At 41.6% G+C, this 15043-nt stretch overlaps 1 protein-coding gene across 1 annotated transcript; it reads right to left on the minus strand.

Moving 5' to 3' along the window:
- Nucleotides 1–4036: 4036 nt before the first annotated feature.
- Nucleotides 4037–15043, minus strand: LOC134079182 (trichohyalin-like). Its single transcript, XM_062535377.1, has 10 exons — nucleotides 14937–15043; nucleotides 13462–13526; nucleotides 13283–13317; nucleotides 11394–11630; nucleotides 10559–10616; nucleotides 9462–9485; nucleotides 9107–9166; nucleotides 8632–8730; nucleotides 7478–7816; nucleotides 4037–6173 (listed from the first exon to the last, which is right to left on the minus strand). The coding sequence occupies exons 2-10, from the start codon at nucleotides 13484–13486 to the stop codon at nucleotides 4780–4782; spliced, it is 2271 nt and encodes a 756-aa protein (XP_062391361.1). The 5' UTR covers nucleotides 13487–13526; nucleotides 14937–15043; the 3' UTR covers nucleotides 4037–4779.

Below are 15043 nucleotides of genomic sequence, written 5' to 3' on the forward strand. Positions count from 1 at the left end.
CCGTTGCGCAGTGAAGTTGTCTTGTCTCTTCTACCCGCGATGAGCAGACGAGTTCTCACTGTAGCTCTTTCCACAACAACACAACGGGGGCAGGTTCTTAGATACGGGCGTTTATTTATCTGGATACACCGAAGTCTCCACACTCCATTCACGCCGTGAGAACTATCAAGTAATCACCAAAAGGATACATCAGTGTACAGTGTATAAACAACAAAACGATACAAAGAAACAAGGAAAAACAATATAAAACAAAGTAACAAATACCTCGTTGGCCGCTGGTTATAGAAAGAGGTTGAGCTTAACTTAATTCTTCTCTTCTGAGTACAAGTATACCAGGCCTAAAACGATGCATAAATTGGTTGGCTTTACAGTAATATACACATTAAGATAAAACGAATATAGCAAACAAAATGACATAAAACAAATGGAAATAAATACCTTGTTGCTGGTAGTTCTTGCGCACAGCTAGATTAAGCACTATAACTTAAGGCTTAATGCAAAATAAAGGCAAAGCTTAGCGTTATGGTCTGCCTCCACCGTGACAATGGCAATAATGAACTATGCGTTCTTTCGGTAGCCAACATACAGACGCGCCTCGCGCACAGAGTTTTAATAACAAATAAACAATTCTGAAACCATAGCAGCTTCGAATACAAATAAACATATTTATTCCTTGTTGATAAGGAAATGGAAATTAGAAATTCTATAAACTTAAGATTCTATTGTAGAATTCTTCACATAGATAAATAGAATAGAAAACTTAACATTTACAAGTTATATTTCTTACATTAGAATGTTAGATGTTTATTTACAAACTAGGCTAGGCTATATGTTAATATAAAAGTTAATGACATATTATTATTAACTAATTGTTATTAAACTGTGTTTCTGCCTTCATCCCAATATGAACCACTCCTCATAGGACCCTTATAATAAAGTTGGTTAAGCTTAATTGATATATTAGTAACTAACTATCAGTAGGCTATGGGTCTCTCACACTGGAAACTCACAAGGTTAAGGTCCTGAAAGATGTAGGCTAGCAAATTGATGCGAAAACTAGCCTACACTAAAGAAGTCAGTGCAAATCAATCCTGTATGCAAAGAGGACATTATTATTTTTATTTTATTTTTGCCCGTTTCTATTGCCTGTCTCTCATTCTGTCTTTCTCTCTCATACTCTCCCTCGATCTCTTTCTTGTGCTCTGTCTCTCTCACTCTGTATGAAAGACTCTTATTTTGTAGAGGGTGTGGTTCCCTAGAAACGTCCTCCTGTGTACTTTAGCCTCATGTTAGTTTTCCTAAGATACAGCGTTGGTGGAGTCCATGCCATTATGTTAGCAGCTATCACTGAACGAGTTTGCTGCCTATTGCCTACAGTTTGAGTTGTGTGAACACCATGTGTGCGTGCAAAACACGAAGTAAGTGAAAGTAACCGAGATACTTAGGCTGAGTCATGTGTAGGGCCTGTTTTTGGTGGGATATGGATGTGTGTCATGCTCGTTTGGAAGGCTAACTTAGCGTTATGCTAAGCGGAGATTAGCCTTAAGGGAAACTTATACTTTCACTTTGGTTAGTAATGTCAATGCATGTATCCTGTCTTATGTTGTGTGTGTGATTGAGATATGGTTATGTTCATAGAATATAACAAAGATATCAGCTATTCAGTTCATTTAGGCTATCTTTATGTGACAGTAAATTGCCAATGAGCATTGGATGCAAATGGGGTGCTTAGTTTAACATGTGGCCTGCCTTGTTTATTAGACAGTGATTATGTGGTACAGTGACCGTATTACTAATGATGGCTTCTTTGGTTCCTTACAGACCACACATAACTGTATTGTTGTATGGCAATTGTTGAAGGCAACGCAATAAAAGAAATTAAAGGAAGAAACTGCTTCGATCACGGGTGTGCTAACCGACGCCACTTAGCCTAATCAACTCCATCCAAACCAAAATTTCCATTTCCAAGTCCTTTCCTCACTAACACTTTCTGTCTTTCTCTCTTTTTCTCACTCTCTGGTTGAACCCACTCGCTCTTTCTCTGTTTATTTAATATTTTATACATTCTGTTGTCATTCTAGTTGATCTTTTTTGATCAGTTTAACTATCATTGACTGCGTTTACATGGTCAGTGTTCCAGGAGACCATCAGGTGAACCATCAGTGGTCAGTGTTCCAGTAGAAAGCAAAAAGCTATTTGAGAGTTCTTTGACTTTATGAATAAAGCATTTTCATCCTCCTTCCCAACAATGTGTGCTGAGATCATTCATTTCCAGTGAGAGAGATCCAGTGTAAAATATTTGCTATCGTTGATAAATGTTATAATAAATATTTGTAAATGATTAATAATTACTGTTCCAACTTTATTATAAGGGTCCCCATACTGATAGTTATATATTACTAATGTATTCATTAAGCTTAACCAACTTTATTATAAGGGTCCCCATACTAATAGTTATATATTACTAATACATTAATTACGCTTAACCAAGTCATGATCCGTCCCTTAGGCAAACGCGAGGGATAGTGAAAGTCACCCTTCACTGCAGCTCAGGACTGACCTCTAGTGGTGACGTTTCTGTTGTCTTTGACATCTTAAAGAGGAACAGACTGTTTGTCCTGTGCACAGACACTTCCCTTGATGGCTTAGGAGCTGTTTTATCTCAGGTTCATGATGGTGAAGAGAGAGCCAGACCTATAGCATTTGCCAGCAAATCCCTCAAAGCCAGGTCAACTATCCAGCAAATAGGCTTGAGTTTTTGACTTTGAAGTGGGCTGTGTGCGATATGTTTAGTCACTGGCTCAAGGGTCACACTCAAGTACATTCTGACGAAGCCAAAGTTGGATGCATGTTAGCAGCGGTGGGTTTCCAAGCTGGCCCTATAAACCTTTGTCACGGCCCCTCTACCATGGGTGCCTGTGCCACTGTCCTCTAGAGTCTGCAGGGCTCCACCAGGGCACTAGGTGTCCCTGTCTCTGTCTCTCTGTATGTTTGCAGGCTTGCTGAACTAAACTATTTCCTCATTTTGTAGATCTACTATTTTCTTTAATAAATTATTACTATTATTATTACCTCTCGTGTTGTCTCCATTTTGTCATGGTTTTGAGCCAAACTGTGACAGACATTAAACATGTCCCTGGGACGAAGAACATGGTGGCTGATGCTCTGAGTCGTGGCCCCTTTGCGAAGCCTGTCAGCCAGCATCTCCTGTCCAAGTTATCTGTTGCAGCAAGCCTCTTTTGTGTTCAGAAAGTCTTTCGCCTCACTTGTCATCCTCAGGCCATGACGGACTTCTTTCTCAGTGATGAGTAACCCCTATAAAATACAGTTACACGGGTAGTCAAACGACCAAGTATGGTGAGACAAAATAAAATGTGGTGCATTTCTAAGCAGGTAAGAGGGATAACTATATTGTGTTGCGCAGTAATATCTTCACTCTTGCACTTTCAGTTTCACTTTGGAGTGAGGATATTACTGCGCAGAGTCTAAGTGCTCCCAATATTATTCCGCCACACAATATAGTTATCCCTTTTACCTGCTTAGAAATGCACCACGTTTTATTTTGTCTCACCATACTTGGTCGTGTGACTATACTCGTGTAACTGTATTTTAATAGGGGAAACATGGAGGTGTTTGGTCGCTTCTAACTTCATCTCTGTTTGGATCCTAATGAATGCATTGGGCTAGCTAAGTGCTATCAAAGTTGCACCGTGCGCCAGAGCCAGTGAGTGCACACATTAAAACGTGAGAGGTATGTATCAACTCATCTTAATTAAGCAAATAACATAGTTTAATATGAAAAAATGGTGAAGTGTTCCTATAAAGGTTGGATTTTTTCTATTTTTTTTAATTGAAGCATTAAGAGTTATTTTTTTATTCCTCTTTTAGTCAACTTTTGCATGGGTGTATTCACTTATGCTGAGCATGCTCCTTTAAGGCTTTAACATCAGTTCACAGACACTATTCTCATCTTCACATCTTAGTATATGTACTGTAAAATGATTTTAAATCATCCACCTCCATTGCAAACGTGGGGCTTTTAGGTCATCCAACAGTTGTCTCCAGAGCTGAACCACATAGCAACTAGCCACGCTGCTTCACCATGTTTAGTCCTAACATGCTCAGCGTAATCCTGCTGGACTTCCTCTGGTGTGCAATAATTGTATGCAATGAAATTGTGTAATTTCAAAGGTTATGTCCAAAATGTTAAATTAGAATTGTTAAAAGTTATATTAGAAATAAGTCACAATAATCCCACAAGTCCTTTCCCTTTCAATGAAAAATCAAACATCACATGTATCTTAAAATATATGCTGAAATTTACATTTCAATGATATAATATGACATTGGAATATTACTGCCATATTACAGCAACAAATGAACAGACTACATTTCCATCTAACATGGGATCCATCTATTTCACTAAAACAGACAGTTAAAAAGGAAAATACATGAATATCAAAAGAAGCCTTGTCTTGCCTTACATATTTTCAGATACAATACATACGCTATATATAGACAGAGGTACTGACACTGTCAAGAGAAAACAAAACAAGCTTTCATTTTGTCATTACTGCATGTCTGAAATATGTTATGAGTTCATTTGGAACAAAAGAATAATCCATCTATATAATGATCTCATCTTCTGCTTCATCAATCATTCTTGTTTATGTCCTTCAGTAGAGAGTGTGTCATTAAAACTACTAACTGCTGATCTCAACGCATCTGTCTCTCTGTTCATCTTCACTGTGACCAGATGTTGCAGATGCTCATTCTGTCCTACATTACCTTCAAGTCGTTCTCTTTTAACATCTCTTTCATCCTCTCTATCTCTCTGTCTTTCTCTTTCAGTATCTCTTTCATTCTCTCTATCTCTCTGTCCTTCTCTGTTCGGTCTTGTAGGAGTAGCGCTACCTCCATATGTTTGTCTCCATCACATTGCCTGAGTGTCGGCTCATCATCAGCCTTCTCTTTTTCTCTTAGTTCCTGAAGAATGATTTGAAATTCTCGACTCTTCTCCTCCATCTGTTGTTTTATCTCATCTAGCTCTCTCTTTTTCTCCTCCATCTTCCTGTTGAACTCTGTCTCCATTTTCTCCTTGTTGAAGCTGATCTTTCTCTGTAGTTCAAAGAAAATGATATTCATGAGGTTTCTCTCTGCTTCAGCCCTGGCCTCTCTCTCAAAGCTCTCTCTCATCTCCTCCATCTCCCTCAACTCTTTTTCCTTTTTTTCTTTCATTTCATTCAGATCTGTCTCCATCTTCTCCTTCAGTGCAATCTCTCTCTGTAACTCACACTCCATCATTCCTCTTTGCTTCTCATAATTTGCTTCTTTTATCTTTTTCTCTAGCTCAGTTTGTTTATCATGTACCCTTCTAATTTCTCTTTTATGCCTCTGAATCTCTTTGTCCATCTTCTTCAGAAACTTCTGAACCATTTTAGTAAGTTCAACTTTTCTCTCTCTCTCCTCTGTATATTTCCACTCATCCACCTTTCGCTCTTTCTGTATCCTTCTCTTGATCTCTCTGAGCTGTTTCTCTGCTTCCTGGTAGGTCTCACTGCTGTAGAATCTCTCTCTGTTTCCTGACACCATGTCTTCTATCTTCTCTAGCAGCTGTGTGATCTGTGTCTCCTCAGGTGTGTCCTTAATGTTGAGAAGGTGACACCTGTTCCCACATTTCTCTACCAGCTGCTGGAGCTCCTGGCTCCCTGTCTGGAGCAACTCCTCCACACTCCTCTCTCTCAGCCCATCAGCATGGGTGAAGAGGATCAGTGTGTGTTCCCAACAGCCCTCCCCAAAAATATCCTCCATTTTCTCCAGCATCTTCCTCTCCTCCCCTTCAGACAACTCCGCTGGAATCACCAGGAGGAAGGCGTGAGGTCCTGGGGAAGACAGACGGACACAAAGCCCCACGTCCTGTCTCATGTCCTTCTCAGAGAGTCCACTGCAGAACCAGTCTGGAGTGTCCACCACGGTCACCCGTCTCCCAGCCACCTCCCCCTGTCTGCTCTCACTGTGCTGGGTCTCTGTGGATGTGTGTGTGAGTGTGTGTGTGCCCAGGATGGTGTTTCCTGCTGCCCTCTTCCCAGCTGCACTCCCCCCCAGCAGCACCAGCCTCAGATCAGACACAGCAGGAGACACTGGGGGAGCTGGACCAGGACTCTCTCCTCCCACTGCAAACATGAACGCAAACATAAACGTATGGTCAGACAACAAATGGTTGGAAAATCAATAGGCCCTAAATCAAAAGAGGGGCCATGCTTAGAATTATTTAGGTTGTCTTGAATGTGCTATTACATTTGCTAAGGCACTCTCCCATTGACTTGCTTTGTATGGATTCAGTATTTTCAGGGTTAGAGTTGGCATGTTTACATACTAGCCAACACAATTTTATTGGATATTTTTCATCTACATAAGGGAAGCTGCAAACATATTCCACGACATCCAGAAAATGTTGTTGGTAAAACATAGGCTACTCTGTATTATTTGCTCACTATGGAGTAGTTGGAAGGCTGTGTGAAAATACAAGATCCTTGTGTTAAAAATCTGACATTCTAAACTGTCTTGTACGTAGCCTGTTTAGAAACATCCATGTTACTGTAGCAGAATTGAGTAGTGTAGCAGAGAGGGTTAAAGCGGAGCTTTAGTAATGAAGGATCTTTGAGTGTAGTGCCCATGCACTTCTCATTTGAGCTCAGGCCGCTGCATTGGGAATGGCTCTGCGTGTAGTGCCCATGCACTTCTCATTTGAGCTCAGGCCGCTGCATTGGGAATGGCTCTGCGTGTAGTGCCCATGCACTTCTCATTTGAGCTCAGGCCGCTGCATTGGGAATGGCTCTCTGTAATGAGGAGAGAGCATATCACTATGGATGTGCCTCTACTTGAGTCCAGGAATTCGCATAGGAAAGACCTCAGTTCAATGATGCTAGCAGCAACCATTATGCTGGTCCTACTAAAGGGCTGTTCAAAAACGATAACTATAACGATAACTATAAACAAATATCGCTCTCGTTAATATGAATGACAATGTTCACACATAAACTATAACGATAACGACATGAAGAACAATATCGTTGTTGATCACTTTCAGAGTGAATTTGAGAACGATAAAAAGCTATCAGCCAATCAGAACCCATAATATTCTAGCCATCACATTCATTAAGACAAGGAGATAATTTTCTTATCGTTGGCCAGTGTGGACGCTTTTATCGTTATAGTTATGGTTATGGTTATGGTTATGGTTATCGTTCTTGGTGTGAATGCTCCTTAACACCTGAACTTACTGCCAGAGGCGGACATCCCGGGTTCAGAAAGTAAACGTCCTGCCAAGTTCTGGCACTGCTGCTTTGCCGTCTGCTGTTTTACCCTACCAACATCACACCGTTGGTGGCTAGTGTGGTTCATTCAAAGCTGGATTAGCCTGCATTCTGTGTTGTGTCCTTTGTCCTTCATGCCCTGTGTGTGACCTCACACTTACCATTCAGATGTTCTCTCTTCTCCCGCTGTTTGTGTCTCTCCGGTTGTTTATTTCTGTCTCCTCTCTCCATAAGCTCCCTCTCCTTGTCCTGCAGTTGGGTCCTCAGCCTCTGTAGTTCACTGTTCCTCATCTCTAGTTCAGTTTCCAGAGTGAGCACCTGTCGTAAGAGGCTGGTTATGTTGTTCGGTCGTTTCTGTCTCTGCCCTCTTCGCTCTTTCTCCCGTTCTTTCAACTCTGTCAATTTTCTCTCTGCCTCTCTCCGTCTTCCTGCCTCATAGTCAAGTCTCAGCTTCTCTTCACTGATCGGCTTTTTCCCCCTTCCCTCTGGCCTCTGGTATGCTTGAAAAGACAAACATGTCAGCATGCTTATTCTCTCTCTTTTTTTGTGTGTGTGTTTCATCTCTATGAGAGTGTAATATTTCATTATAAGATGTGAGGGTCTCCTAGTGGTAAGTCATAGATGTCACAGATTGTTTGGTCTTCTTTTTAATCAGTGTGTCTATGCTTGTACCTGGCTGCAATACAGCATAAGAAGGATGTGATCTTACTTACCAAGAGCTTTAGCACTCTTCTTGCTTTGCTTTACAATTGAAAAATCAATATTTAAAACTGGATTTTGTTTAATGGTTTTAGCAAATAGACACCAAACGCAAGCAATGACTGCTATCGCTTTGCACTGATCTAATAGACAAAGAAGAGCTGAGTTTGACTACCATCAGCACATAATGTGTCCCTGAATGAGTTTGGGTGTATGGTAGTGTCTAAATATGTGTTTGGGTGTATGGTATTGTCTTAATGTGTTTGGGTATATGGTAGTGTCTGAATGTGTTTGGGTAAGTGTACCTGGTAGTGTCTGAATGTGTTTGGGTAAGTGTATATGGTAGTGTCTGAATGTGTTTGGGTATATGGTAGTGTCTGAATGTGTTTGGGTATACGGTAGTGTCTGAATGTGTTTGGGTTTATTGGATTATTGTGTGTGTGTGTGTGTGTGAGAGAGAGAGAGAGAGAGAGAGAGAGAGAGAGAGAGAGAGAGAGAGAGAGAGAGAGAGAGAGAGAGAGTGTTGGGAAGGTTACTTTTAAAATATATTTCACTACAGATTCCTTGTTACATGCACTAAAACATATTCCAATAGCAAGGATGTGATCTTACTTACCAAGAGCTTTAGCACTCTTCTTGCTTTGCTTGGTCCCTTGCTTAGCCCTCTGGGTCTCCTGGATCAACTGTGCCTGATGCATCTGCCTGCTTACTTCCTCTGCAAGTACAATTGAAAAATCAATATTTAAATATTGAGTTTGGGTATACGGTATAGTGTCTGAATCTGTTTGGGTACATGGTAGTGTCTGAATGTGTTTGGGTATACGGTAGTGTCTGAATGTGTTTGGGTATACGGTAGTGTATACGGTAGTGTCTGAATGTGTTTGGGTATACGGTAGTGTCTGAATGTGTTTGGGTATACGGTAGTGTCTGAATGTGTTTGGGTATACGGTAGTGTCTGAATGTGTTTGGGTATATGGTAGTGTCTGAATGTGTTTGGGTACACGGTAGTGTCGGAATGTGTTTGGGTATATGGTAGTGTCGGAATGTGTTTGCCTTCCCATCTTTCCCTCTCTTTATACCCCTCCACTCACCAAGCGCTTGGACAGATTCCTCCATTTGCTTCTCGTGTCTATCAGTTATCTTCCGAAGGTCTAAAGAAACAGAAAGATACAACACACAAATAGTAATTAGGAAAAAAAACAAATGATTGGATTGTTGTGCGTGTGCGTGTGTGTGCGTGTGTGTGCGTGTGTGTGCGTGTGCGTGTGCGTGTGCGTGTGCGCGTGCGCGTGTGTGTGCAAGGTTACTTTTAAAATATATTTCACTACAGATTTCTTGGTGCATGCACTAAAACATATTCCAATAGAATACTCAAAGCACATAATGTAATCCAAAGTATTCAAAATGCATCAGCATTGAACCTGCTGTTACTATCATGTCACTTACCAGGGCACATGACTCCTGTCTCTCCTAAAAGAAACCAGTAAAGGATCAATGACAGAGGAACACACAGAGGTGTAATCAGTAAAGGATCAATGACAGAGGAACACACAGAGGTGTAATCAGTAAAGGATCAATGATAGAGGAACACACAGAGGTGTAATCAGTAAAGGATCAATGATAGAGGAACACACAGGTCTTTATGTACGGGATAATGGACGACACGCCGTGCGGTTATTCAAAGTTAATGCACGTTCTAGACGGTGATACGGCCCGACGGGAAGCGGAGGGACGTTCCGTCTAGAAAAGTGCATTAACTTTGAATAACCGCACAGCGTGAAGTCCATTATCCCGCTTATTCCACTGTTGCCACTTGCGTTGTGTTCGTTTCCGGTGCTAATTTAAATGTTTTAATCGCTAGAACTGTTTTGTTTGTAGAACTACTTTTCCCAGACACATTTCAACTAATTTCTCAAACTGCGGTTACTAGTTCTAAATGGATGGTTGCTATGGCCAAAAGCCAGTCGTTAGTTCTAATCTCCCGTTGTCAAGCTGGCATATCCCAAGATTCTGATGAACGTTAACTTTGAAAGATTGCTATTTTTCTTAGTCTACTGCCACCTAACTAGCTAAATGACACCTCTGTCATATGCTAAACGTTACTATGATCTGAACGTCTGTATTTTACAGCTTGTATGTAACGTGACAGTGCATTTAAACTTCACAACAAGTTTGGCGAATTAATATTCAAGTGTGATACGGCCAACAAATTGGAACTACTTCATAGCCGTGCGTATATCTAAAGTTAATGCACACCCTTATAGAACGCAGGACAATGGGGAACTCAACCGAGCAGTGGAATAAATTACAATAAACCATCATGGGATTAGAACAACAATCACATGATCATTCACAATCATTCAACACTCATTTTACTCCTTTCTTTGTGGCCACAATTCAGAACAAATATGAAAACCAGAGACAAATTTGACAGATGCAATGTGACCCTTTTGCCAATGCCAATGGTTTGAGAAGTTAGTAGTTGTAGTGGGACTGTTGATTAGCAATATTCAGTAGCATCATTAAAACAAGAGGAGTAAGACCTTCATCATCATACTGCAGTGACACAGTCTGTTCCTCCTTCTCTTCTCCATGGATGACCTGCAAGGCAAGGCCAGCTTATCTACACACAGTAGAAAATATCATACACAGCTCTATTCAAATGTGCTTTGCATTAACAAAAGCAAAGAATAACACCAACAAAAGCAAAAAAGATTAATAGGTACAAAGAAGTTTAAAAGGTAAAGTATATAAATATAGTCATTAAAAGAATAAAATTAGATGCCCCAGCCTTGGCACGACTGGCTGGGGAGCCTGCACCTTATGCCCGTGGCCTGGGTTCGATTCCCGCCCCATGCTCATTTCCAGATCCCACCCCAACTCTCTCCCCCACTCACTTCCTGTCTCTCTCTACTATCCTATCAGGCATAAAAGCCCCAAAAAATATAGTTAAAAAAGAGAGTAAAATAGAAAGCAGAAATAACTAGAAAAGCACTCCGAGAGGGCAGCTACCTTCGCCTGCATTGTTCTTCCTAGGTTGTCATACATTTGAACCTAAACTATTCAGATCGCCACCACGTGGCCGTACCATGCCATTACACCACTAAGCTAAATACATAAACGCCTCTGGAATCCAGACGGGGATACAGATCAGTCCCAAAATGTAATCGTTTCTTCCCTGGCTCATGTCTGACCTTCCCTGAGAATTTCATCGAAATCCATCCATCACTTTTTGAGTTATCTTGCTAACAAACAGACAGACAGACAGACAGACAGACAGACAAACAGACGCCGGTCCCCGATGAAAACATATACCTCCTTGGCGGAGGTAAATAAAAAGACAAAAGTGTAGTTGTGGAGCGAAGGATGACCTCTGACCTGGCATGTGTACTGTCCTGCGTCTCCCCATGTGTTGCTCTTCAGGGTCAGAGACACGTCTCCTTTACTCCGCTTCTTGCTGACCAGTCTGCCCTTGAAGCCCTTCTGCACATGCTCGTACGGTTTCCTATACAGGTAGATGCATTCTGTCCCCTTAAACCACCGGATCTCCATGGCAACAGCGCTGGCCTCGGGAGAGAGCTGACAGGGCAGTGTGATGTCATCGCCAGGGTGGACCTCCACCCAGTAGCGGAGATTAGGGGGGTGCTGCGGCGCGAACAACCCCGGGCCCCGCCGCTAGGGGGCCCCCCGCTGAGCCTTCCCATGACAACAGCTGTCAGTTCGCATAGTAGGTTGCGCCGATGCACAGAACCGGTCAATGTTGTAATCATACGAAATACAACTTCGGTAGAGACAAGAAAATAGGCTAGGTTGGCAGGAGGCTGCCTATAGGCCTACCTGTGTAACTCGTGAAATTATGCCCAGGGTATTTTATTTAGGCAGGCTCTGCTTACGTGCGTTTTATTGTGATTGGTTCATTTGGAGCGCCATCAAAAGCAGAAGAATTTTGGTTTGGTTTGGGGTCTAATTTAGCCTACTCTTGGACTGTTTGATTATATTGCTAAATGTTTTGACTGATGGCCACTGCAATAAGGGGATATTTGATGGTTCACTAATTACTGTAGGCCTATGTTTCAGAAAGACTGTCGGGAATTCCACCCGCTGTTTACGTTTTGGCAAGGCAGTCGCTTTCATTCATTCAACTAGTGTAGAGCCCGTAGATGTAGATAAAATTTGGCACTGCACACACTAGTGCCAATAGGATGACACCCACCAAATCTGAGAGCAGTCGGAAGAGTGGTTCGAGAGTTATGCGTGAAACAGACAGACATTCCTTGCATTAATAGATAGATGTGCGATGTGCTTAATGGGGACGTTTAATAAAAATCTCGGCCATAATTTGAGATGCGGTAGGCCTCTGTCATAAACTCTTAGTGTCAGCGGAGTTTGGTGTTTTGGCAAATCTTGTAAAACAAACAAACAAACAAGCAAACAAATAGCCTAAACGGGCAAGCCCAGTGCCTTCTTGGATGTGTTGATAGAGCTGCAGTTTAGTTGTTGGCGATTTAACAGGTTGCTTTTTCATTAAAACTGCATGCTTTTTGGCCCGTATAGCCAACACAAACAATCTTGAATCGACATGAAAGAAAACAACATGCATCAGCCTCTAATAAGCACAATATGAAGTGGACTAAATAAAAACATGAAGTTGGGATAAACACCGACCAACAAGCTGGCAGGCGCGTCTGCAGGTGTAGGTCACGGCCGTATACGCACTGTGCGGCTACTCAATGAGAGAAAATGTCCCTTGTGTATTCATAGGCTACCAAATTAACTGCATGACAGACAATTTTCTGCAAAGTTAGTGAACACGTTATCAAAGTCGGTAACACGCACATAGCCTAATCTAATAGTTTGAGCAGCAGAGACAATACGCACGCAAGCAGGCTCGCAACTTCGTTGTTGTTTTTTACGCAGCGATAGACCGCACCTGTTAAGCTAATTCACTAACTCAAGACTCATCATGGATGAGCAAACAACGAAAACAGAAAGGATGGGATGGAGACAGCAAAGCGAGGAGTTATTTCAGATGGGTCAGATGGGTTATTTCAGATGGGTTAGATGGATTATTTCAGATGGTCAGATGGGGAATTGGTGTGCTTGAGTTGTCAGAATATTAGTCTAGCATCACTGCCGTTTAAAGCTATATAGGCTACGTTAGTATGTCTTACTATGAAGGCAACTTTTTTTTTGTGTTATAGCTGCGATATAGGGGCCCACCACAGGTGTTCGCCCCCCTTAGAGTGAACCATTAGCTCCGCCCCTGCCTCCACCTCACCGCTGATGGAGACCAATGTGAATTCTGAGAATGAGAAAGATCACTTTTAATGACTACAATATCACTGGCACACATATGTACACACACACACACACACACACACACACACACACACACACACACACACAGACACACACACACACGTGTGATTCCTGTAGAGTTTCTTACTCTTATCTCTTGATGCAGTCGCCATTTTTAGTTCTCCAGAAACAGACGGAATGTGACGTGTGTATCTGTGAATAGATTGACATTGCTATTCAAAGAGAGAAAACAAAACAGTAATCCTTCAGCATTCTGCACTGTGCCTTGAAATGTTTGTATGTTATTCACCAAAAGCACCAAAAACACGTCCTCTTTACAGAGCGACCAGGCAGCAAAACATATTTTAACTCTTCCTTACTGTACTGGAAGCAGTTCATGGTAAGAGTACAAAATAAGATTCTAGAAAAATACAGAAAAATGATATGAAAATACCCAAAATTAAATTGTCTGGCTGTGTCTGAAAAATGCCTGGACCCTGTGTTTATGTGCCCCTGTGCTTCTGTTTCCTGACAGGCTGATCTCATCTCTCTTCCTCCGCCCCTCCCCCTTTCTCTCTTTCTCTCTCTCTCTCAAGTTCGAGTTTTAGTTCAAGTTCAAGTTAGCTTTGGCATGACAAATGTTTGCAGTGCTAAAGCACTAAAACAGAACATCTAGACATACATTTACACAGAGAATGCCTGGAATACAGCACATGGCAAATAGACATGCATCCAAGATGAACGAATAAACTGGTGTGTGTGTAGCTTCACAGATGGGTGCCGTACAAAAGGGAAAAAACAAACAAACACTTAACCACTGTGTCTTGCCTCATATCTCTCTTTCTCTCTCTCTCTCTCTCTGAGAGTTGTTCACGTCAACCTTTGTTGTTTGTACTCCTTAGCAGGATGCACCTGTCACCACATCTTCAGCAAGATGTCTGTTTTGTCAAGCATTATGTAGACTATAGTTTAGTTACACAAACATCTTCCATTTTGCATTCAAGCTTTAGGCACAAGCATTTCCTTCATACATTTTTCCCCCAAACACGATTATGTTTCAAGCAACATTTATGTCACACAATTAGTTTTATTCTTAAGTGGCCCAGGTTGTCTTGGCAGCAGTGTCAGGTCCACTTTCTGGCTGCTTATTCAACAGCTTTGGCATTTGGCCTGCACAGAACAGTTAGCGTAAGCATCCCAACCACCTAGACTAACTGGTTAGACATGCCAAACTGCTCAGAGCACTGACTCCAGATGCAGGCCTTCTCAGAGCACTGGGAGCGGGTGGTGAGTGAGTGATACACAACTCCATCAACCAAAAGCTTTGACTGCGATACACAACTCCATCAACCAAAAGCTTTGACTGCGATACACAACTCCATCAATAAAAAGCAATCTGATCTGTCCATCTACACTATACTTCCAATCTCTGTCATTAAAAATAATGAATATCAATCTCATAAGCAAGATTATACAGGATAGCCTACAGTCTTGCTACTAATCAAAACATCATAGTAACTCAGTTTCCTATAGCCTATGGCTACTAAACATTAGCATTTTAAACATTATAACTTGCCAATAATTATGCACTTGACCTTAACAATTCTCTGTCTTTACACTTACTTATAATCAGACTCCGCAGGTATTCACACATTCGGACAATGAAGGCAGCAAACTTGCTAACTCTGTTTGTGTAGCCTACAAACTTCACCCAAGTAGCTTTATCAAAT

Source organism: Sardina pilchardus, chromosome 4 (assembly GCF_963854185.1).
Source record: "Sardina pilchardus chromosome 4, fSarPil1.1, whole genome shotgun sequence".
NCBI classification, from domain to species: Eukaryota; Metazoa; Chordata; class Actinopteri; order Clupeiformes; family Clupeidae; genus Sardina; species Sardina pilchardus.